Source organism: Salvelinus fontinalis, chromosome 26 (assembly GCF_029448725.1).
Source record: "Salvelinus fontinalis isolate EN_2023a chromosome 26, ASM2944872v1, whole genome shotgun sequence".
NCBI classification, from domain to species: domain Eukaryota; kingdom Metazoa; phylum Chordata; class Actinopteri; order Salmoniformes; family Salmonidae; genus Salvelinus; species Salvelinus fontinalis.
Window position 1 is genome coordinate 29520504 of NC_074690.1, and position 23793 is coordinate 29544296.

At 42.7% G+C, this 23793-nt stretch overlaps 1 protein-coding gene across 3 annotated transcripts in view; it reads right to left on the reverse strand.

Annotated features, from left to right (window-relative positions):
* ctnnd2b (catenin (cadherin-associated protein), delta 2b) overlaps window positions 1-23793 on the reverse strand; it is a 104369-nt gene that overhangs the window by 26940 nt on the left and 53636 nt on the right. For all 3 annotated transcript variants that reach the window (XM_055883378.1, XM_055883379.1, XM_055883380.1), the window contains 3 exons: window positions 22680-22926; window positions 19401-19457; window positions 3533-3665 (listed from right to left, as the gene is read on the reverse strand). In XM_055883378.1, coding sequence (XP_055739353.1) covers window positions 3533-3665; window positions 19401-19457; window positions 22680-22926 — 437 coding nt within the window. The remainder of the gene's footprint in view (window positions 1-3532; window positions 3666-19400; window positions 19458-22679; window positions 22927-23793) is intronic.

A 23793-nucleotide genomic window follows, 5' to 3' on the forward strand; every position in this document is an offset into this window, starting at 1 on the left:
TCTGTTCTACCTAATAATTAATTGCACACATCTGGTGTCCCAGGTCTAAATCAGTCCCTGATTAGAGGGGAACAATGAAAAGACGCAGTGGAAGTGGCTTCGAGGTCCAGAGCTGAGCTTGAGGGCTCTAGAGTCACGTGGCTGCATATCAGTGCTGAGCGATTAGTGCTTTTTGAGGTCGGTTCAGTTTTGGTTCGATTATAAAAAATATTTATGTTTTATTATTTACATTAAATGCGCTATGCATTATGTGGGTTGAATGCTGTAACAACATAGAATAAAACAATTAAATAAAAGTCCCATGATGGTAGTGACTGCCTATTACTGCTTATCACTTATTAATCATAATTTATTCACATTACTTTACTTTAATAAAATGTTATACATTTGTTTATTTGATGACTTTATTATTTCATTCCAAATCATCATCTCATCTCTATAGAGCTGCTTCCTATGCTGTCTGACAAAATCACTATTTTCTTCAAAGTAAATAAGGCATGCTTTTATGAATGCTTAATACCAACTGTCAATCACTGAGATTGTATATTTTCAGGTAGAGATACTTTGCGAAGCAACAGCTGCTCTCTATATTACCTCACAATCGCGCATTCTTCTGTCTTCCATAGCAGGCGTAAAAGAAACACAGTCCGGACAAGTAGATATGCAATGTATTCATTGTGGTCATTGTAGTTAATGAATATGTTTTCTGCGCTAAACTATGCAGAATATTGGCCTGCTGGAAACTACAACTAACTCCCAACTACATAGCGAAGTTTAGACTGGATTGATTTATCTCTTGAAAAACTGCAATGTGTGCATTGAGCTCACAGAAAAAAAACGAACTAAATGGAATTCAAATAATTCAACCAATGTCAGTCAGTTGTTTAAAAAATGAAAAATAACAGACATTTTGGTTAATCTGCTCACAGACAGACAGGCCAAGGAAACACTGTCACAGAGAGACAAAGGACAGAGTGACATATTGACACAGTGACAGAGGAAGTGAGATAAGACGACCAGGTAGAGTGTCACAAACATACGTACAGACGTGTGCGTACGCACGCACACCAGAGGAGTGGTGCCAACAGTCAGCAGATGTGCTGCTAGGCCCAACAGAATGGATCAGCACTGCTGCTCTTGCTGTCCATCTCAACTCCAATTAAACACAGAGGAGAAAAACCATTACAAATCAGAGCCTGTTTATCTGGGTGCTCTGTTGGCAAAGGTGATAGACACTGGCTCACAAGATTGCAGGCTACATACAGTACATGCTGCCATTATCCAGTATATGCTGTATATTCCCTTCTGTTTATGACGACATTGACTTACTATACAAATGTCCCTCCATCTCCATTGCTCTACTGTTACTAAAATAGAGTGCCCATTAAATAGTAATTTCCTTCACACAGCATTCTACTCCAAAAATAACCAAGATACTGCTAGGCGAGACAAGGTACCATGATGACACACATAGCTAACGTGCATCGCCTCGCAGTACTATAAATACACGACATGACCAGAAGTATGTGGACACCTGCTTGTCGAACGTCTCATTCCAAAATCATGGGCATTAATATGGAGTTGTCTCCCTTTTGCTGCTATAACAGCCTCTCCACTCTTCTGGGAAGGCTTTCTACTAGATGTTGGAACATTGCTGTGGGGACTTGCTTCCCTTCAGCCACAAGAGCATTAGTGAGGTCGGGCACTGATGTTGGGCGATTAGGCCTGACTCGCAGTCGGCGATCCAATTCATCCCAAAGGTGTTCAATGGGGTTGAGGTCAGGGCTCTGTGCAGGCCAGTCAAATTCTCCAACACCAATCTTGACAAACCATTTTAGTATGGACCACGTGCAAAAGGGCATTGTCATGCTGAAACAGGAAAGGGCCTTCCCCAAAGAGTTGCCACAAAGTTCAAAGCACAGAATCGTCTAGAATGACATTGTATGCTGTTGCGTTGAGATTTACCTTCACTGGAACTAAGTAGCCTAGCCCGAACCATGAAAAACAGCCCCAGACCATTATTCCTCCTCCACCAAACTTTACAGTTGGCACTATGCATTAGGGCAGGTAGCTTTCTCCTGGTTTCCACCAAACCTAGATTCGTCCGTCAGACTGCCAAATGGTGAAGCGGGATTCATCACTCCAGAGAACATGTTTCCACTGCTCCAGAGTCCAATGGCGGCGAGCTTTACACCACTCCAGCTGAGGCTTGGCATTGCGCATGGTGATCTTAGGCTTGTGTACGGCTGCTCGGCCATGGAAACCCATTTCATGACGCTCCCGATGAACAGTTCTTGTGCTGACATTGCTTCCAGAGGCAGTTTGGAACTCAGTAGTGAGTGTTGCAACCTAGGATAGACCATTTTTACACGCTACACGCTACAGCACTCGGCGGTCCACAACTGACTGAGCCGTTGTTGCTCCTAGACGTTTCCACTTCACAATAACAGCACTTACAGTTGACCTGGGCAGCACTAGCAGGGAAGAAATTTGACGAACTGACTTGTTGGAAAGGTGGCATCCTATGATGGTGCCATGTTGAAAGTCACTGAGCTCTTCAGTAAGGCCATTCTACTGCCAATGTTTGTCTATGGAGATCGCATGGCTGTGTGCTCGATTTTATACACCTGTCAGCAATGGGCTGAAATAGAAGATATCCACTAATTTGAAGGGGTGTCCACATACTTTTGTATATATAGTATATCATAGTGTGTGTCTACGGCTGTGTGTGTGTGCCTATGTGTGTGATTGCCAAGGTGTGTGTGTGTGTGTGTGTGTGTGTGTGTGTGTGTGTGTGTGTGTGTGTGTGTGTGTGTGTGTGTGTGTGTGTGTGTGTGTGTGTGTGTGTGTGTGTGTGTCTGCCCATGCTGCCTGTGCTGTGATATATCTGTCTGAGAGGCGATGAGATGAGCAGTGTTCCAGGAAAAGGTATCAGCTGACCTAATGACTTTCTTCCAATCCCTCCAAGACAGCATCTCACTTGCAACTCATCCCTCCATCTCCACCTCCCCCATCTCACCATCCCTATACCTCACCATCCCTCCATCTCACCATCACTCCACCTCACCATCCCTCTACCTCACCCAGCCAATGTCCCCACATATCACACACAGATATGACACCACCAAGCTATCCAACATTAGGGTGAGGAAAGTCAGTTGAGGCAAGATCAGGCAATACTATCTGACCACTAATGTGAGGAGAATTCACAATTCTAGCACCTGGTATAGATCCTGAGCTAGAATTGTGAATTATTCTCGAAAAAGGTTTTTTAAATAGATTTTAGATGATGTACTGAACATGAAGGTGGAGGCGGACTTTGCAATGTTTCATACGTTTCAAATGAAACAACAGCTGCCCAGGGCAGTCACTGACTGATTCGGACTTTTTTTAAGCCCAATGTTTTAGCCACGGATTTAACAACTTTATGGGGCCTATACATTTCATAATGTGTAGCAATGGATGCAGGTGTCCCCGCTAGCACATGGCAGTATAAATGTATGAGTAGCCATATCGGCCTGGTGCAGGTTACCTCAGACTTGATCTTGTTGTCTCCGAAGCACAGGTGTTGGAGGTAGGCTGCAGCGTTGGACTGGACTGAGGGGAACTGGTGTTGCAGCATCTGAATCACCTCAGGCAGCTCTGGGTCTCTCCAGCCAAACTCCCTGCAGGGGACCACGGGAAACACAGGGATGAATACAGAACAGCACTGGATCTGTACAGGCATCTGCATCCGCAATGGCACCCTATTCCTTATTTAGTGCACTACTTTTGACCAGGGCCCATAAGGTAGTGCACCACATAGGGAATAGGGTGCCATTTGGAACTCAAAACAAGCATTGCAATACAGTGCTAAACAAAACACTCACTCACTGTCTATTATACTGCAATCTTCAATCTATCTTTTCAGATGACTGCAATCTGGTGATTACTGTACGTAGTAAATTGCAGAAGCTGTTGCGGTGGTAATTCCTATAAGTGGTGTTTTGGTATAATGTAATTTCTGCATTACATAAAATAATAAGGCACCTTTTTGTTCTCTTTTTCTTTTGAATGCCTTTGGTTTGGTTTATTGTGTGTGTAGCAATATTCATCTATGACTACTAAGTTAGACACTAAGGCTACATTGCATTGAGGTTCACTTACAGAGCAGAAAAACAAAGTGACACATGACATATGCATTGTCCATTTAAAACAAACATCGGCATGAATAATGAACAACGTAATATGCTTGTTGAGCATGAAAAAGCTTGAGTGTGTGAGACATATTTGCCAAACAAACCACCCCCATAGCACATGGTCTAGTGTGAAAAAAACATGTTAGTTCTAAGAGATATTCAAATCAAGAACAAGGCTTGTTTTCTATTCCCACAAGTTCTGAATTAAATCATTCAGCAGAGAATGATAAAGGCTAGAACTGAATCCCTGCTCTTGGCGAATGAGAGGTACTTTCATCCAGCACCCTCCTCTGGCGATGCTAGCTATGGTGCTTTAGTGCGTTAGCCTGAGGCTAGCTATGGACTGTCAGAGCCCTCCGTCATCCCCCTGACCACCGTGTTACCCCACACCCCACTACCACACCTCTCTTATCGGCACACCTACAGAGACAGACAGACAAAGAGGGAGAGACAGAGAGAGAAAGAGAGAGAGACACACACTGGTGCAAAGGCAGCACCCTCCCTGTACACACCTTCCAGCACCTGTCCAACCTCAAACCATCACAGCTGTCTGCAATCAGGCCTTTCAGTTTGTCAGTTAGCTCTCTCACTGACAACACAGATGCCCCAGTTCTGGCTTCTCAACTCCACATGTCACCGGCTCTCAAAGACCGAGAATCAATTGCATTAACGAGTGGGTTCACGTAAGAGAGAAAGAGAGAGAGAGAGAGAGAGGAGGGGGAAGAGAGGAAGAGAAATGTGAGGAGGGGGGAATGGAGAGATGTGAGAGAGAAGGAGAGATGTGTGATGAGAGGGAGCGCGAGAGAGAGCAAGCGAGAGAGAGGGTGTGAGAGAAATGAAAACTAGGAACAGAGAGCTAATTCTGATCCAAAAGGCTTGGAAGTTGCGGAGCCGCCACAGTCAGTGATGTATACACTCCGACGGGTAAGAGCCTCAGGAACATTTCATCTCCTCACAATCCTTCTCCCAGCTATACCAACCACTACTAACGTGAGCAAGGGAGAAATGGAAGAGGCCATGACCATTTACAAAGAAAGAGAAATGTTAACTTTCAAAAAGGTCAACGGAGTGATGGGGGTCTAGTTGGGATTCTCTCCGACCTCAATCACATAAAACAAAACCCAGAGAAATAAAACACCAGGGAGCCCAGCTCTCAACATCTCTTCTGAGCCTCTTCAGAACTGTCACAATGAAAGTGGTGTTTCAAACGGTAGGGGAGCAGTGTACCAACCAAACACTGTGGAATATCATTCCATTTCCAGAATACATGGTCAGTTGCGAAGACTCCCTGCACCCTTCTACCAAGCATCTGAACCCCACACTAGTGGACACTGGGCATGCTCAGTACAGTTCCGGCATTAGCTAGGCTCCACTGTTACCCAACTGAGCACTTATTGTTGAGTGATTGGAGCTGACTGGTGTGCAGTCGTCAGAAATGATTGCCCGTGAATATAATTCATCAAAGGGAATGAATGCAGAGGGGCGGGGAGGGAATGAGATCCTTTTGTTTCAGAAAATTGAGCAATGGGAGAAAGAATGTTTCAAAAGTTGATTTTTTTCTCCTCTCATCGCTGATGATTATGAAGCTTGATCACATAGTCTGTGGTGTGTCCCTGTGAGGCATGGTTGCATTAGCAAAAACTTTTATCCATAGCCATATTAATCTGTCTATTAACCAACGGTGTAAAGTATTTACAGTACATTCAGAAAGTATTCAGACCCCTTGATGTTTTCCACATTTTGTTACATTACAGCCTTACTCTAAAATTGATTAAATTGTCCCCCCCCCCCTGTCAATCTACACACAATACCCCATAATGACAAAGCAAAAACAGTAAATGTTGTAAAATGTCGCAGTGCTAGCTGCGCCACCAGAGTCTCTGGGTTCGCGCCCAGGCTCTGTCGCAGCCGGCCGCGACCGGGAGGTCCGTGGGGCGACGCACAATTGGCATAGCGTCGTCCGGGTTAGGGAGGGTTTGGCCGGTAGGGATATCCTTGTCTCATCGCGCTTCAGCGACTCCTGTGGCGGGCCGGGCGCAGTGCGCGCTAGCCAAGGGGGCCAGGTACACGGTGTTTCCTCCGACACATTGGTGCGGCTGGCTTCCGGGTTGGAGGCGCGCTGTGTTAAGAAGCAGTGCGGCTTGGTTGGGTTGTGCTTCGGAGGACGCATGGCTTTCGACCTTCGTCTCTCCCGAGCCCGTACGGGAGTTGTAGCGATGAGACAAGATAGTAATTACTAGCAATTGGATACCACGAAAATTGGGGAGAAAATGGGATAAAATTGATTAAAAAAAATAAAAAAAAATAAAATATCACATTTACATAAGTATTCAGTCCCTTTACTCAGTACTTGTTGAAGCACCTTTGGCAGCGATTAAAGCCTCAAGTCTTCTTGGTTATGACGTTACAAGCTTGGCACACCTGTATTTGGGTAATTTCTCCCATTCTTCTCTGCAGATCCTCTCACGCTCTGTCAGGTTGGATGGGAAGCGTTGCTGCTCCAGAGATGTTTGATCGGGTTCAAGTCCAGGCTCTGGCTGGGCTACTCAAGGACATTCAGAAACCTGTCCCGAAGCCACTCCTGTGTTGTCTTGGCTGTGTGCTTAGCGTTGTTGTCCTGTTGGAAAGTGAACCTTCACCCCAGGCTGAGGTCCTGAGCGCTCTGGAGCAGGTTTTCATAAAATAAAATAAAATAAAATGTTATTTGTTACATACACATGGTTAGCAGATGTTAATGTGAGTGTAGCGAAATGCTTCTGCTTATAGTTCCCAACAGTGCAGTAATATCTAACAAGAAATCTAACAATTCCCCAACAACAACCTAATAAACACAAACCTGAAGGGGTGAATGTATACATGTAAGTATATGGATGAGCGATGGCTGAGCGGCATAGGTAAGGTGCAATAGATGGTGTAAAATACAGTGTATACATGTGATATGAGTAATGTAAGATTATTAAAGTGGCAATATTTAGAGTAGCATTGTATAAAGTAAATAGTGATCCATTTATTAAAGTGGCCAGTGATTGGGTATTAATGTAGGCGGCAGCCTCTCTGAGTTAGTGATTGCTGTTTAGCAGTCTGATGGCATTGAGATAGAAGCTGTTTTTCAGTCTCTTGGGACCAGCTTTGTTGCACCTGTACTGACCTCACCTTCTGGATGGTAGCGATGTGAATAGGCAATGGCTCGGGTGGTTGATGTCCTTGATGATCTTTTGGCCTTCCTGTGAAGGCGTTGTAGGTGTCATGGAGGGCGGTGCAATTGCAGTACCAGGCTGTGATACAGCCCGACAGTATGCACTCGATTGTGCATCTGTAAAAGTTTGTCAGGGTTTTGAGTGACTCTTGAGGTTGAAGAGGCGCTGTTTGCCCCTTCTTCACCACACTGTCTGTGTGGGTGGACCATTTCATTTTCTCCACTGCTATCCCTTTGATGTGGATAGGGGGGTGCTCCGTCTGCTGTTTCCTGAAGTCCACGATCATCTCCTTTGTTTTGTTGACGTTGAGTGAGAGGTTGTTTTCCTGACACCACACTCCGAGTGCCCTCACCTCCTCCCTGTAGGCTCTCTCGTCGTTGTTGGTAATCAAGCCCACTACTGTTGTGTCGTCTGCAAACTTTATGATTGAGTTGGAGGCGTCCATGGGCACGCAAACGTGGGTGAACAGGGAGTACAGGAGGGGGCTGAGCACGCACCCTTGTGGGGCCCCAGTGTTGAGGGTCAGTGAAGTGGAAATGTTGTTTCCTACCATCACCACCTGGGGGCGGCCCGTCAGAAAGTCCAGGCCCCAATTGCACAGGGTGGGGTTGAGACCCAGGGCCTCCAGCTTGATGATGAGCTTGGAGGGTACTATGGTGTTGAATGCTGAGCTGTAGTCAATGAACAGCATTCTTACATAGGCATTCCTCTTGTGCAGATTGGATAGGGCAGTGTGCAGTGTGATGGCAATTGCGTCGTCTGTGGACCTGTTGGGGTGGTAGGCAAACTGAAGTGGGTCTCGGGTGGCCGGTAAGGTGGAGGTGATATGATATTTGACTAGTCTCTCAAAGCACTTCATGATGACAGAAGTGAGTGCTACGGGGCGGTAGTCATTTAGTTCTGTTATCTTTGCTTTCTTGGGTACAGGAACAATGGTAGCCATCTTGAAACATGTGTGGACAACAGCCTGGGATAGGGAGCGATTGAATATGTCCGTAAACACCCCAGCCAGCTGGTCTGTGCATGCGCTGAGGGCACAGCTAAGGATGCCGTCTGGGCCACCAGCTTTGCAAGGGTTAACACGTTTAAATGTTTTACTCACGCCAGCCATGGAGAATGAGAGGGGGGGGGGGGCAGTCCTTGTTAGCGGGCCACGACGGTGGCACTGTATAATCATCAAAGCGGGCAAAGAAGGTGTTTAGTTTGTCTGGAAGCGTGACATCGGTGTCCATTACGTGGCTGGATTTCTTTTTGTAGTCCGTGATTTCCTGTAGACCCTGCAACACATGTCTCGTGTTTGAGCCGTTGAATTGCGACTCCACCTTGTCCCTGTATTGGCATTTTGCTTGTTTGATTGCCTTACAGAGGGAATAACTACACTATTTATATTCAGACATATTCCCAGACCTCTTGGATCGCGCTTTCAGTTTTGTGCATTCACGGTTTCTGGTTAGGGTAGGTTTTAATAGTCACAGTGGTTACAACATCTCCAATGCAATTCTTTATAACCACACTCATAGAGTCAGCATATTGGTCGATGTTGTTCTCAGAAGCTGACCGGAACATATTGATCTAAACAATCTTGAAGTGTGGTTTCCGATTGGTCGGATCAGAGTTGAATGGTTGTTGTCACTGGTACATCTTGTTTGAGTTTCTGCCAATAAGACGGAAGGAGCAAGATCGCGTCATGGTCGGATTTGCCGAAGGGAGAATGGGAGAAGGCTTTGTATGCATCGCGGATGTTAGAGTATCAGTGGTCGAGGGTATTGCGCATGCGCGTAGCACAATCAATATGATGGTAGAATTTAGGCAGCCTTGTTCTCAAATTTGTTTTGTTAAAATTCCCAGCTACAATAAATGCAGCCTCAGGATGTATGGTGTCCAGTTTGCATATAGTCCAGTGAAGTTCCATGATTGCCGTCTTGGTGTCTGCTTGAGGGGGAATGTACACAGCTGTGACTATAACTGATGAGAATTCTCTTGGTAGGTAAAATGGCCGGTATTTGATTGTAAGAAATTCTAGATCGGATGAGCAGAAGGACTTGAGTTCCTGTATGTTGTTATGCTTACACCATGAGTCGTTAATCATGAAGCATACACCCCCTCCAATCCTCTTCCCAGAGAGGTGTTTATCTCTGTCGGCGTGATACATGGAGAAGCCTGGTGGCTCTCTGGAATGAAACCCTTGCTCGAATTTATCTACCTTGTTGTCAAGAGACTGGACATTGGCTAGTAGTATACTCGGGAGCGGTGGGCGGTGTGCACGTCTACGGAGCCTGGCCAGGTGGCCGCTTTGTCTACCCCTTCTGCGCCGTCGTTGTTTTGGATCGACTACTGGAATTAGATCCATTGTCCTGGGTGGAGGTCCGAACAAAGGATCCATTTCGGGAAAGTCGTATTCCTGGTCATAATGTTGGTAAGTTGACGTTGTTCTTATATCCAATAATTATTCCCGGCTGTATATAATAAGACTTAAGATTTCCTGGGGTAACAATGTAAGAAATAATACATTAAAAAAACTAAATACTGCATAGTTTCCTAAGAACTCGAAGCGAAGCGACCATTTTTGCCTGCAGCATCATCAGTTGTGGATCTGTCTATACTTTGCTCCATTCATCCCGACTAGTCTCCCAGTCCCTACCTCTGAATAACATATCCACAGCATGATGTTGCCACCACCATACTTCACCGTAGGGATGGTGCCAAGTTTCCTACAGACGTGACACTTGGCATGCAGGCCAAAGAGTTCAGTCTTGGTCTCATCAGACCAGAGAATCTTGCTTCTCATGGTCTGAGAGTCCTTTAGGTGCCTTTAGGTAAACTCCAAGCGGGCTGTCATGTGCCTTTTACTGAGGAGTGGCTTCCGTCTGGTCACTCCTTGATTGGTGGAGTGCTGCAGAGATGGTTGTCCTTCTGGAATGTTCTTCCATCTCCACAGAGGAACTCTGGAGCTCTGTCAGAGTGACCATCGGGTTATTGGTCACCTCCCTGATCAAGGCCCTTCTCCCCCGATTGCTCAGTTTGGCCGGGCGGCCAGCTCCAGGAAGAGTCTTTGTCACGACTTCCGCCGAAGTCGGCCCTTCTCCTTGTTCGGGTGGTGTTCGGCGGTCGACGTCGCCGGCTTTCTAGTCACCATCGATCTATTTTTCAGTTTCGTTTTGTTTTGTCTGTATTATACACACCTGGTTTCAATTCCCCCATCATGTTCCCTATTTAACCCTCTGGCTTTCATTTCTGTTTTGTCCGTGATTGTTTGTGCGTTAGGCGTTGTAGTTGATACGTGTATGTATCTGTTTATTTTCCATTTGTGGAATTGTGCATTGAATTTGAGTAAAAACACTGTGGTTTTCGCTCAACACTGTGTCCTGCGTTTGACTCCAACTTTCTCCGCACACAACCCTGACAGTCTTGGTGGTTCTAAACTTCTTCCATTTAAGAATGATGGAGGCCACTGTGTTCTTGTGGACCTTCAATGCTGCAGAAATGTTTTGGTACCCCTCCCCAGATCTGTGCCTCGTCACAATCCTGTCTCGGAGCTCTACGGACAATTCCTTCGACCTCATGGCTTGGTTTTTGCTCTGACATGCACTGTCAACTGTGGGACCTTATATAGACAGGTGTGTGCCTTTCCAAATCTTGTCCAATCAATTACATTTACCACAGACAGACTGCAATGAAGTTGTAGAAACATCTCAAGAATGATCATTGGAAACAGGATGCACCTCACCTCAATTTCGAGTCTCATAGCAAAGGGTCTGAATGCTTATGTAAATAAGGTATTTATTTATATTTTATTTTATACATTTGCTAAAATTTCTAAAAACCTGTTTTTGCTTTGTCATGATGGAGTATTGTGTGTAGATTGATGAGGATGTATTTTTTTTAATCCATTTTAGAATAAGACTGTAAACGTAACAAAATGTGGAAAAAGTCAAGGTCTCTGAATACTTTCCGAATGCACTGTAAGTAAAAATACTTTAAAGTACTAATTCAATCTGTACTTTAATATTTCTATTTTTGTCAACTTTTACATTTACTCCACTACATTGCTAAATAATGTGGTGGTCCAATTCACACACTTATCAAGAGAAAATCCCTGGTCATCTCTACTGCCTCTGATCTGGCAGACTCACTAAACACACATGCTTCATTTGTAAATTATTTCTGAGAGTTGGAGTGTGCCCTTGACTCTCCGTAATTTAAAAAAAACTAGAAAATCGTGCCATCTGGTTTGCCTTATATAAGCAATTTGAAATAATTTATACTTTTACTTTCGGCACAATTTGGTGTAAGCTCCTACACATTTAGAAAGCCTCGGTTTCCCATCACTAGCTTAGCACTTAGCATTGAACTTTATACTAACTTTATCCGCAATGATATATTCCCTTTTGTGCGACCCGAGCCGTTTCTTCTATCCAGATGTTCCATTGCCTGTGTTTCCTACCTTTCCGGCAACTGAGTTTGGAAGGACGCCTGTATCTTCGTAGTGACTGGGTGTATTGATACACCATCCAAACTGTAATTAATAACTTCACCATGCTCAAAAGGATATTTAATGTCAGCTTTCTATTTTTACCCATATAACAATAGATGTCCTTCTTTGCAAGGCATTGGAAAACCTCCCTGGTCTTTGTGGTTGAATCTGTGTTTGAAATTCACTGCTTGACTGAGGGACCTTACAGATAATTGTACGTGTGGGGTACGTATATTTAACCAAATGCTTTTAGACTTTTACTCAAGTAGTATTTTACTAAGTGACTTTCACTATTACTTGAGTCATTTTCTATTATGGAATCTATACTTTTACTCAAGTGTGACAATTGGGTACTTTTTCCACCACTGCTATTAACTAGCTATTGTCTGCTATGTACAGTACTATAATGATGATTACGTCTGTGCATATGAGCGTTTGTAGACCAAATACAACTTAATAAAAATTATCTAAAGATGATTTAACCTTGCATACGTCACATATGGGTTAATTGGGCAATCGAAATGCTCAAAGAGTTTGTGAAAACTGCTGTATGTTTAATCATATCCAATTAGGAAGTAGGTCACTCGCTGAAACATCGCCTAGAGTCATTACAGTACTGTACTGTACATAGGGTTTTAAGTTCTTAAAGAGGCAATCTGCGATTGATACATCAATTTTGGGACTTTTATATGAAAACACATGAGAGAAAAAAGAAGAAACACGCAAACTGCTCTGGCTAATATCACTGCTCTTTATTAAGCTTTATGTATCGGCCTCAAGGCCTTTGTCAGCTTTTTCATTTTTTCTTATTAAAAAAAACATGTTTTCACTTTGTCATTATGGGCTATTGTGTGTAGATGGGTGAGAAAAATAAATAAATGTAATCCATTTTGAATTCAGGCTAGAACACAACAAAATATGGAACAAGACAAAGGGCATGAATACTTTCTGAAGGCACTATAGTGCACTTCATTTGACCAGAGTCCTAGGTCATGGTCAAGAGTAGTGCACTATATAGGGAATAGGGTGCCATTTCAGACCTGTGTTAGTTTAGCTGTTTAGCCCACATGTATTGGGATAAATTAGGAGGCTCTGAAACCGAATGTGACGCAAAGCTCTCAGATCCCCCAGTCAGCCAGACAGACACCGGGCCGGGTGGATGAAGTGAACATAAATGGACCACTACAAGAGCGTCCAGGTCCAACCATTAAAATTGAGGTTATGGCTCTTATTTACAGCATCAGAGAGAGGATAGAGCTCAGAATAGGACTCTAGGTGCCGTACTCCGTGTTGTAGTGTCTGAGATGTGGCCGATCAGACTGGATTAGCCTCAGCGGGGGAGTCCTCAAACCAACATCCCCAAGAACTCACATACACATGTATGTACACGCGTGCACTCACGTACGCATGCACGCACACTCATTTGCACTCAAACACACACACTTGCACACACACGCACGCATACACACACACATGTGCACACATGCAAGGATACACGTGCGCACACACGCACACACACTGGCCTATAACCACTGCATCTCCCTACCTAGAGCACAGTCAGACAAGCATTACTTTACTATTGAATCTTACAGAATAGCAGTAAGTAAAGAAACAAATTGTGCATCCCAATGCACAGAGCAGCATATGAAAAACATTAATGCTGCTTAGCTTGTACCGTACACTAGTACCGGCCTGAATTGATGTACCGTATATTCATTGTACTCATTCATTGCCCTCAGCAGTAGCCGCGCTTTTCAGCTACAATGACTGTTCTTCCTCAACCGCATTGGCCTTTCAAGAGGGCAAAGACGGATGTACGACTCGGACTCTGAATCATGAACATTAGGGGACACTAACTGCAGCGGGCGGCAGTATGATCAAATCCAGCCTCTCACCCTCATCACATAACCAGAGCCACAGCCACAGCCACAAAGGTTACGTAGGCTCATCGATTCCTTAGGGACTACAGTGCTGTGTTTGCCAGTTCACTTCTTCATTAGAGAATTACCCAAGGACCATTATTCATCCAAACGGCTGTGTAACCGCCTATGATAATGCCACTGTCCTCACATCTCATCTCATCCTCCCTCTTTAACCTCACACCCCAGCCCTGAAAGCTATAAAAGAGAGAAGCATCGCTCAGTCAAATGATCTGAAAACATCATATGCTAACTTTGGTTAGTACATTTTATTTTACTCTAATTCCATACATGTACAGTACCTTCAGAAAATATTCACACACCTTGACTTTTTCCACATTTTGTTGTGTTACAGCCTGAATTCAAAATGCATCCTGTTTGCAGTAAGGCACTAAAGTAAAACTGCAAGAAATGTGTCAAAGAAATTAACTTTAAGTCCTAAATACAAAGCGATATGTTTGGGGCAAATCCAACACAACTCACCACTGAGTACCACTCTCCATATTGTATATTCAAACATAATGGTGGTTGCATCATGTTATCGGTACGCTTGTAATCGTTAAGGACTGGGGAGTTTTTCCAGGATAAAAAATAAATGGAGAGAATGGAGGAAAACCTGGTTCAGTCTGCTTTCCACCAGACACTAGGAGATTAATTCACCTTTCAGCAGGACAATATCCTAAAACACAAGGTCAAATTTACACTGGAGTTGCTTACCAAGACGACAGTGAATGTTCCTGAGTGGCCAAGTTACAGATTTGACTTAAATATGCTTGTAAATCTATGGCAAGACCTGAAAATGGTTGTCTAGCAATGATCAACAACCAATTTGACAGAGCTAGAATAATTTTGAAAAGTGGCAAATGATGGCAAATTTTGCACAAACCAGTTGTGGAAAGCTCTTAGAGACTTACTCTAACATGTATTGACTCAGGGGGTTAAATACTCATCTAATTAAGATATATAGTACTAGTGGTTTTTTTTTCATTAGATTTTTTACAAAATGTTAGAATTGTTCTTCCCCTTTGACATAAGAGTATTTTGTGTAGATCGTTGACAAATAAATTCAATAAAATCCATTTTAATCCCACTTTGTAACACAACAAAATGTGGAAAAAGTCAAGGGGTATGAATACTTTCTGAAGGCACTGTATATTTATCTTTTTATCTATTTGTAAGTGTTGGTACTGTAGTTTCTGAAATGTTGCCTATGTGTGTATTCCCATCTCAGCACTCTCGGTGCTTTGAAGCAGAAAAGAGCGGTTTGCATAACACTTCACATGAGTTACATATCTGGGATCCAAATGGACTGATTCACAGTGATGAGCTTCATCCTCTCAGGAACAAACGACTGACTGATCAAACAATCTGCTGATTTACAACCGAACCGGCCAAGTCAACGAGCTCTCTCTATCTCTCTTTCACACAGCACTGGGATTGCAGACTGGCATGTCTATAGCATGCATTCTAGAGTAGTGAAGTGTGAAGAGTAGTCAACTCCCTAAGCTGGCCTTCCAACAGCCTTCCTTTACTGAGGACTAAAATGGTAGCTTTTAACTTTAAACGGCATTCATTTTGTAAGAGCGCATGCTATTGTAGTCATTTTCTCAAGGTCTCCCTCATGTCATCTCTAAAAATCATACGGCAAAACGTTCCAGGTTGGCAGTGGAGTTGAGGCTCAGGTTGAATCCCCTCAGTAGTGTAAAATATGGCGACTCACTGGATTGAAACTAACTCCTAGGGTTGCAGACAGCTCGTCATTCAGGGCTTTGTTCAAAAGCAGCCAGGTGAACTTATCTGTCGGCTCCATAGCTGGGAACATTTGCACCAGAATACAGAATGCCATTCTTGAACCGATCAAACAACCCCCCCCAAATTAAATAGTCATAAATGATGTATTCTAAATGCATGGTTGGGCATTGTAATTAAAGACCATGGGAATGGGGTAGACATTTTAACTGAGTATGTTGTTGACTACTGTCTTGGGCCCAAATGATATTTCCTAAGACTTAAGGCTTGTACAATAGAGTGAACACAACAGACACGTCAAAACTGTAAGCAACCGCGGCTGACTTCCAGCACAGAGAAATGACACAGAGGGAAAGGAAACATATTATTGATGACTCATGCAATCACTCAAATAAACAGACAGATGGGGCCTTTCAGATTGGAAGACACACACAGTCATTCAATGTGCATAACTTCATTCTTTGGCAAAAGGTGATATCAGATGTAAAAACACAGTGTAGTTCTATTGTCGATGAGACACAATGATGTAAAATCATCCAACAAACATTATCGAAAACATTTATGATTATTTTGGTTCAGCGTCACAATACAGAAAAACTATATAATCTGACAGACCTTTACAATATGACAGATGTAACAGAGCTGACCGATCCATTCCAATACTAATGAGTTCCATCGTAGAAATATGTTAGTATCTGTAATTAACCATGTGTTAACTTGGCCACAATATCAGATGATGACTGGTTGTGCAGAATTGATAGACAAGACTGAAGAGCAGCTAACGGTATAAACATTGTACAAGGGAACAAACACGGTTGAAGTGCGATAGTCCATGTAATTGCCCTCGTTCAATGTTCTAGTTTAGTTTAGCCAGTCAAGTGTGGACAGCGTTTAAACAAACACTTTCATGAGCAACCTGCTTCTCTGCTTCCTTTGTTGCTTTAATCCATCCACAGTCCTCCTGTCTAAACACTATTGGATAGACGCTATCAATGAGCTCCATAGACTAAGCTTTTAAAAGCACGACAAAGTGCTAAGGGTTAAATGCTGTACATGTGTGACAGATGTCAAATGAATGTATGGATATCAAATGTGTTCACCTCCACAACGTGAGCATTGTCTCCGTGCCATAGCTATGGTAAGAATGCATACACACACTGCCAGTTATGGTTCCTGGGTTAATTTATGAGCCATACTTTGCTATCACGCATACCATACAAGACAGTACCATCATACAGTATACTTTGCATGATAGAAGAAGACAGCACTTACATTACAACTACTTAACATACAGTGCATTCGGAAAGTATTCAGACCCCTTGACTTTTTTCACACTTTGTTACATTACAGCCTTGTTCTAAAATGGATTAAATACATCGACACACAATACCACATAACGACAAAGTAAATAAACAGGTTTAGACATGTTTGGAAATGTATAATTTAAAAAAAAACAGAAATACCTTATTTATATAAGTATTCAGACCATTTTCTATGAGACTCGAAATTGAGCTCAGGTACATCCTGTTTCTATTGCTCATCCTTGAGATTGGTTGGAGTCCACCTGTGGTAAATTAAATTGATTGGACACGATTTGGAAAGGCCTGTCTATATAAGCTCCCACAGTTGACAGTGCATCTGCAGCATTGAATGTCCCCAAGAACACAGGGGCCTCCATCATTCTTAAATGGAAGAAGTTTGGAACCACCAAGACCACCAAAGACCACCAAAACTGAGCAACCAGGGGAGAAGAACCTTGGTTAGGGAGGTGACCAAGAACCCGATGGTCACTCAAACAGAGCTCCAGAGTTCCTCTGTGGAAATGGGAGAACCTTCCAGAAAGACAACCATCTCTGCAGCACTCCACCAATCAGGCGTTTATGGTAGAGTTGCCTGACGGAAGACACTCCTCAGTAAAAGGCACATGACAGCTCGCTTGGAGTTTGCCAAAATGAACCTAAAGGACTCTCAGACCATGAGAAACAAGATTCTCTGGTCTGATGAAACAAAGATTGAACTCTTTGGCCTGAATGCCAAGCGTCATGTCTGGAGGAAACCAGGCACCACTCATCACCTGGCCAATACCATCCCTACAGTGAAGCATCGTGGTGGCAGCATCATGCTGTGGAGATGTTTTTCAGAGGCAGGGCTGGGAGACTAGTCAGGATTGAGGGAAAGATTAATGGAGCAAAGTACAGAAAGATCCTTGAAAACCTGCTCCAGAGCGCACAGGACCTCAGCCTGGGGCGAAAGTTCACCTTCCAACAGGACAACAACCCCAAGCACACAGCCAAGACAACGCAGGAGTGGCTTTCGGACAAGTCTCTGAATGTCCTTGAGCGGCCCAGCCAGAGCCCGAACTTGAACCCGATCGAGCATCTCTGGAGATACCTGAAAATAGCTGTGCAGCGACGCTCCCCATCCAACCTGACAGAGCTTGAGAGGATCTGCATAGAATAATGGGATAAACTCCCCAAATACAGGTGTGCCAAGCTTGTAGCGTCATACCCAAGAAGACTCAAGGCTGTAATTTGATCGCTGTCAAAGGTACTTCAACAAAGTACTAAGTAAAAGGTCTGAATACTTATGTAATTGTGATATTTCATTTTTTTGTATATACATTTGCAAATTTCTAAAAAACTGTTTTAGAATAAGGCTGTAATGTAACAAAATGTGGAAAAAGTGAAGTGGTCTAAATACTTTTCGAATGCACTGTACTTTGAATCCCACACATCACTGTAGTCTTGGGGATAAGACTGCAACAGGCTTAAACATCGCAGGTTGGCATTTATTGGGATGACTCATACTGGAAGCAGCTCTGCAGGCTAGTAACTAGCTGGCACATCCACAAAGTCTTAAAATCAGATTTTAAAACTAACCCTAACTTTAACCCTAACATTAACCATTAACCTTAAATTAAAACCAATTTTTACGATAGGCTATGTAGCCAATTTTGACTTAGCAGCTGGCCCATCTAGTGGATATCGCTCAGCTCTGCCTCCAGGACAAAATTCATCCCAATAAATGTCAATCTGCCCCCCAAAAATCGCCCATAAAACGTATCATGTGCTTACCAGTCAGTGATTACCAGTCAGTGAATGGGAATCCCATATTGTTTCTACTAGCCTATGTGGGGCATAGATGTCGGTCAGTCACACTACACGATATATCATATATGTACTAAAATGAGTATTAGTTGAGAAAGATTGCATAAAGGGAGAATGATCACATTCTGCAAAAGTGACATTCTAAGCTCCTGGATTCTGCCCTCAATTACTGAACAAGTCTCAGTAAATCTTGGGATGATGAAGCACATTTCGAAAACGATGAGTGAAAAATGATGATGAAGGATGTAAAACGAAGAAGAAAATGGATGACCATTCGACAATACTGTCACTATCCTACAAACACAATCAGCAAGTACCCGTACCCTACCCAAAAAGCTTCTAACTGCTGTCAGAAAACCCTTATAGCTTAATTCACTAAAGAGTAACAAATGTCACAATGTCACATCTTTACCATCAAATACTAGATAAGCCTGAAAAGTGAACTTGAGAAACTTGAAGCCAAATAGATACATAAGCCTAATGTATACTGTGTATTTGTGAGAATGAAATATAATATGTTGGACATGGACCCCTAGTGCAACCTTTACCTGAGCTCAATTGGAAGCAAAGTTAATAACACAGCTATTAATCTCTCAGTGAAGTAGCTACTTTAAGTAGTTGGGAATCAGAAGACAATGCAATGGAAAATATAATTGAACTATTCTCATTCATGCTCTTTCATTGGTAAGGAGATGTGCCTGGCATTTTGTGTAGTAGACATGAAAGACAGATTCAGTGAATAAGAGATAGAAATACGTAAATAAATGCTGGATTACTTTGTCATTCTTTGCTCGGCTTGATTTTGATTCCAGACAAGGAATTCAGGGTCGTACCTATCAGGAGACAGGCAGAAAGAAAAAAAAGGTAGGTGGGTGTCTCGCACAAAGGAGCTTGACAAGAATAAAATAATACTCATTTGACTCTCTTTCTTTCTCAACACTTTTCATATTACACACTTACACTGGATTCAGAACATGCACTAGATGATTTGATTGTGGTCGATGGGAGTCCATTAAGGAAGGGGTCTTACAAAAACCAAGAAATGCGAGGATCAATAGCAGAGGTGCATAAAGATGGCAGCCCCATGCACATTCCACACATTCCTTGTATTGCTAAATCCGCCTTATTGTACATTTCTCTTTGTTACTCTATTTTTTGTATAGTCATTAGCACAGCATACATGATCCCAATGTTAGCTTTCATCTGCCGGCAATTTGAAAAAACGAAAAAGTAGATTGTGCTGATTTATTAGCACATTGAATGATGTCACACGCTGTAGTTTAAAATTATTATGTTAGCGGATAATGCTAAAATAATGATGTCATTTCTTAATTTTGACATCTTCATGCACATTCACCATTGTCTATCAGCTAGACCAATTAAGGATTGTTCAGTCATCAGAACCATTATCATCGTTTGTGGAGAGACCCGTTCTAGCAATCGTATTATTGTCTTACTTACATCTGGATAGAGTTTTTAAGAATAAGCTTTCCTATGGTTTAAGATTCTCTGCTAAATAGTGACATTGATTATACCCTGCAAACAACCATTGACTATTCGGAAAGTTGTAGCCCTTTCCTGCAGTCACATGACCAAATCACCCTCTCGTGGACTAATGGGTGGAAAGTTACTAATATTTTTTATAATTTCAGAATTAATAAATTATCATTTTTGTATTATTATTTTTTTATCCGGTGTTTCTATGTCAAACGGTTTTGTTATATTTCAGTCTTCTGTGATGTATATAAAGTGTAATATTGGGATGCAAACTCAAAATTGAATACATTTCAACACTACACTGAGTATACAAAACATTAAGGATACCTGCTCTTTCCATGACGTAGACTGAAAAGGTGAATCCAGATGAAAGCCATGATCCCTTTTTGGATGTTACTTGTTAAATCCACTTCAATCAGTGTAGGGATTTTTAAGCGATGAGACAATTGATACATGGATTGCGTATGTGTGCCATTCAGAGGGTGAATGGTCAAGACAAAAGATTGAAGTGCCTTTGAACGAGGTAAAGGAGCACCGGTTTGCCAGGCACACCGGTTTGTGTCAAGAACTGCAACGCTGCTGGGTTTTTCATGCTCAACAGTTTCCAGTGTGTATCAAGAATGGTTCACCACCCAAAGGACATCCAGCCAACTTGACACAACTGTGGGAAGCATCCCTGTTGAACACTTTCGACACGATGTAGAGTCCCTGCCCTCAATTTCAAGGAAGGTGTTCCTAATGTTTGGTATACTCAGTGTATATCTGACATGGTACAGGCGTCTTGTTTTTTTAAGCTCATGACCATGTGTGTGAGGTGCATACTATCGTTTCCAAGTATATTTGTTTAAGACAACCAAGAAACACTCTGTGTGACCCTGATTCAGCCCACTGCAGTAAAAGGTTTTAACTTACAGATACATGCAACTGCCAAAATAAAGGAGTAAATGAGGGATACAATGTACTGTATATTGAAAACAGGTACTTCAGGTACTTCCACACAAGTGTGGTTCCTGAGTTAATTAAGTAATTAACATCCCATCATGCTTAAGGTCTTATATAAAAATGCCCAGTTGCCCATTATTTTGGCTACCATGAAAGAGGGGTCTCAAGGGACCATGGGGGTTTTAAGAGTGTGTAGGTGTGTGTGTGTGTGTGTGTGTGTGTGTGTGTGTGTGTGTGTGTGTGTGTGTGTGTGTGTGTGTGTGTGTGTGTGTGTGTGTGTGTGTGTGTGTGTGTGTGTGTGTGTGTGTGTGTGTGTGTGTGTGTGTGTGTGTGTGTGTGTGTGACATGTCTCAGTCACCAGATCTCAACCCAGTTGAACACTTATGGGAGATACTAGAGCAGCGCCTGAGACAGCGTTTTCCACCAACATCAACAAAACACCAAATTATAGAATTTCTCGTTGAATAATGGTGCCACATCCCTCCAATAGAGTTCTAGTCACTTGTAGAATGTATGTCATGGCGCATTGTAGCTCTTCTGGGGGTTTGTGGTGCCCCAATGCCCTATTAAGACCCTATATAGGTGTTTCGTTTATTTTGGCAGTTACCTGTACATAGTCAACCAAATATAACATCCTTAATTGTGGTTAAGTATTTGTTGAGTAAAACGTTGTTTCGCTTGCTGATTTTGAACATTATTCATTAAAACACTTAATCAATTTCTGTAATTTCATTGCTTCGCTATGCACAATACTGGCCTAGTTTTTCCACAATGAATTGAAATGAAGAAAGATTGGAGAACTGTTTTGGTGAGACCCACCCTTTAACAATAATGAATATGAAGTAACCAAATAAAAGAGAAGACGTTCTCATTTGGAGATTACTGTAATTGACTGTGCATGTTGTGAAGTTGGTTGCAGCCAGTCAATGCAACGCATCATCACAAGTAAATCCACTGAAAGAGTGTGCAAATGCCAAATGTAATGCCAGAGCTACAGCAGAAAGGTGCAATGTGGAAAAGGAAATAAACTAAAATAAACAAACAGTACAGGGATGGTGAATGAAGAAAACGGAACAGGATAAATCAGTAATGAAATTGTAGAGAATGCAAACACAGATTTCTGTATTCCTGATTTCTCTGAACACTCTTTAATGAGTGTGTATTCCTAGTGATTAAACATGTTGTTGTTGTTATCGGCATTGACAGTACGGTTTTTATATTTGCTCTAAAGGAATAAACTCCTTGATCAGACCCAAACAAAAGCAACTCCGATAGTACAGCAATACAGCCATACAGCTTATGAATCAAGGCTCTCCCAGTGAAACACTTTATGAGACACACACACGCACGCACACACTCACACGCTCACACGCACACACAAACGTTTCAACAACACAATGTGAAGGGAGAAGGTAAGGTTTAACACAAGCTTCATGTGCCCTCCAAATAACAGTGGTGGTGTCATTCAAGGCATAGTGGTACCGACAGGACTTCAAATCAAACTGAGGAGATATTGGGAGGCAGTGATGTGTTGTGGACGTGTGCTCCATACTCAGTGGCCTGACTGAAAGAGAAGAGAGGTGTGTTTAAAACTGCAGTGCTATAGCAGCACTTACCTGGGATCCTTCTGGATACTGTCGACAGAAGGTGAGCGGGCCAGTGCGGCCTCTGGGGGAAGGGCGGGGCCAGACTTGCTGTAGGGAGACTCGGTAGACGGGCAGAACTGGAGGGTGCGGTACGGGTTGGCGTAGTCCGCAGCCGAGGCAGTGGCAAAGCTGCTTCTCTGGTATGGCAAAGTGCCTGAGGCGTTCTGGCTGCCTGTACGCTGCAAGGGGGTGGAGTCAACACCAGGGGAAGACGGGGCTACGGCAGGAGGGAAGTAGGGACAGAGCAGAAAGTTCAGGACCTGTTCACAAAACTGGTTTACTGGGTCTAGGCAGAGGAATGAGTAAGAACACACAGTGAGAAGAGAAACAGAACAGCCAACCACCAGAGAAATAAGAGGAGGGGAACAAGAAGGCAAAAGCAAAGTCAAAAAGGATAATTTAATTGAATTAATTTCAATACTTCCCAGCAGCCTCTACTAAGAAACTATAATATAGACAGAAAACCAAAAAAATCTAAAAGTGTCTGGAAAAAACGCATGTGTCAGGATTTTTTTTTTTTAACTTTCAGGACAGTTATCTTATATGAATTATGACGAATGAATGCACCAAATGTCACTTGTCAAATTAAAGTTAGTGCTTTGTCAAATGAACCCATAATTGACAAAATGGCCATGACAAGAAGTGGGCATTCTGTAGATGACTATTCACTCTAACACGACCCAACAGATTGATCTCTCTCAGAATATTGAAAGGGCTTTGGTCAGCAGTTCACTCTGAAAGTCTTTTTTTACAACATTGTGTTTTCATAATCTACCTGAGTGCCATGAACATGACCTTGAACACAGAACACTTTAATTTCCAGACAGTATTATGTTGTTAAAAATCAATGTCAGAAGGATTCATTGGGGACAGTGATGAATAGCTAACGATTTAATATCAAACCAAGTCAGAGGATGGCCTCTGACAACTATGTTTTCTGTCTGTGAAGACTGCTTTTTAAGAAAATCAATGACAGGTACTAGCTGAAAATCATCTATAAGGGCCTACATAAGACACTCCTCTTACATACATTTAATTCAATGCTATTTTGAAGATATAAATATTAGGGAAAAATAGCTTGAGC